The 1,253-nt window shown below is 66.7% G+C and overlaps 1 protein-coding gene across 1 annotated transcript in view; it reads left to right on the top strand.

Annotated features, from left to right (window-relative positions):
- DCST2 (DC-STAMP domain containing 2) overlaps positions 1-1,209 on the top strand; it is a 4,658-nt gene extending 3,449 nt beyond the window's left edge. The window contains exons 9-14 of the mRNA XM_009287223.1: positions 11-69; positions 184-351; positions 442-542; positions 621-751; positions 922-1,037; positions 1,112-1,209. Of these exons, the coding sequence (XP_009285498.1) occupies positions 11-69; positions 184-351; positions 442-542; positions 621-751; positions 922-1,037; positions 1,112-1,209 (673 nt within the window). The remainder of the gene's footprint in view (positions 1-10; positions 70-183; positions 352-441; positions 543-620; positions 752-921; positions 1,038-1,111) is intronic.
- Positions 1,210-1,253: the final 44 nt, after the last annotated feature.

The following is a 1,253-nucleotide window of genomic DNA, read 5'->3' as shown; positions in this document are numbered from 1 at the left end:
CGGACTACAGCCTCTTCTGGCTGCTCGACCTGGTCCGGCACCAGCTGCGGGGGGAGATTGTCGCCAGGGGTGAGCCGCACCCACCGTGCCGGAGCAGCACCCTTGGGTGCTTTGCTGGCTGGGGGCCGGGGCTTTGGGGCGGCGGGTGCCCTGTTTCCTGGGACTGAGCCGCTCGCCCTGCAGCGCCAGCGGTGCTGGGTGTCAGCATCAACGGGACAGGCTACACCAGCGAGATCTTCCGGGACTTGGTCTCTGCCTTCGATGCGCTGCAGCGGGGCAACATCTCGGTGCTCTCCCAGCGCTGCCTCCTCCAGCCCGTGGAGCCCAACTACAGCACCTACCTCAGCATGGGTGACCGGGGGTGCTGCACCCTCAGCGTGCTAGGTGGGTGGGGGGTGCAGGAGAGGGTCGCCCCTGCGTGACTTGTCCTCTTCCCACCAGGACTTCTGTACGGCATCTGCCTCTTCATCGCCGTCTTCGGCAGCCACGTGGCACGCCTGCGCCGGGTGGTGTGTGCTGCCTACTACCCGTGCCGTGAGCAGGTGAGAAGCCCCCCTCCCCCCCATCTCCCCATGCCCACGCGGCAGCCGCCTGCCCTCACCTCATCCCTTCCATGCCAGGAGCGCACGTCCTTCCTCCACGGCACCATCCTGGCACGGCGGGCAGGGCTGGCACGTGCCCTGCGCCAAGCTGCCATGCAGCGCACGGCTGATGCCGGGCAAGGCAACCTGCTCCTCTTCCTCACCTCCAGGTAAGCTCCCCCAGGGGATGTATCCACGGGGTTGGAGCCATCTTGACCCCATAAGCACCTTGCTGGGCATTGCAAAAGGGCAATGCCATCCCCAGAGGTCCGCAGCAAGGGCTTGCCGCGGACCCCCGGGGGTGGCATTGCCCCATGGAGCATCAGCTCCCTGCCTGCAGGCTGCCTGCCTTTGCTCGGCTGGCTCGGCTCTTGGGCATCCAGCAGAAACGCTGCTTGGCCTGTGGGATGGCGGAGCAGCCGGACTTCGTTGCGTGCATCACACCTGGCTGCAAAGGTAGGAGCCCCGCCTAGACTGGGGACACCCCCCTCCAAAATCTCCCACCCCTCTCACCGCCCTGTTTTCCCCAGGGCTGTATTGCAGCGAGTGCTACCAAACCCTGAGCAACGTCTGCTCCGTCTGCATGAGCCCCCTGAGCTACCGGGACACCAGGGACGAGGAGATGTGAGCAGGGGGTTGCAGGGAGCCCACCGGAGCCCAGGGGGGCTGCGG

The sequence above is a fragment of the Aptenodytes forsteri genome, unplaced genomic scaffold (genome assembly GCF_000699145.1).
Source record: "Aptenodytes forsteri isolate BGI_AS27 unplaced genomic scaffold, ASM69914v1 Scaffold617, whole genome shotgun sequence".
Taxonomy (NCBI): Eukaryota; Metazoa; Chordata; class Aves; order Sphenisciformes; family Spheniscidae; genus Aptenodytes; species Aptenodytes forsteri.
This window is presented reverse-complemented; position numbering and strand designations above follow the sequence as displayed.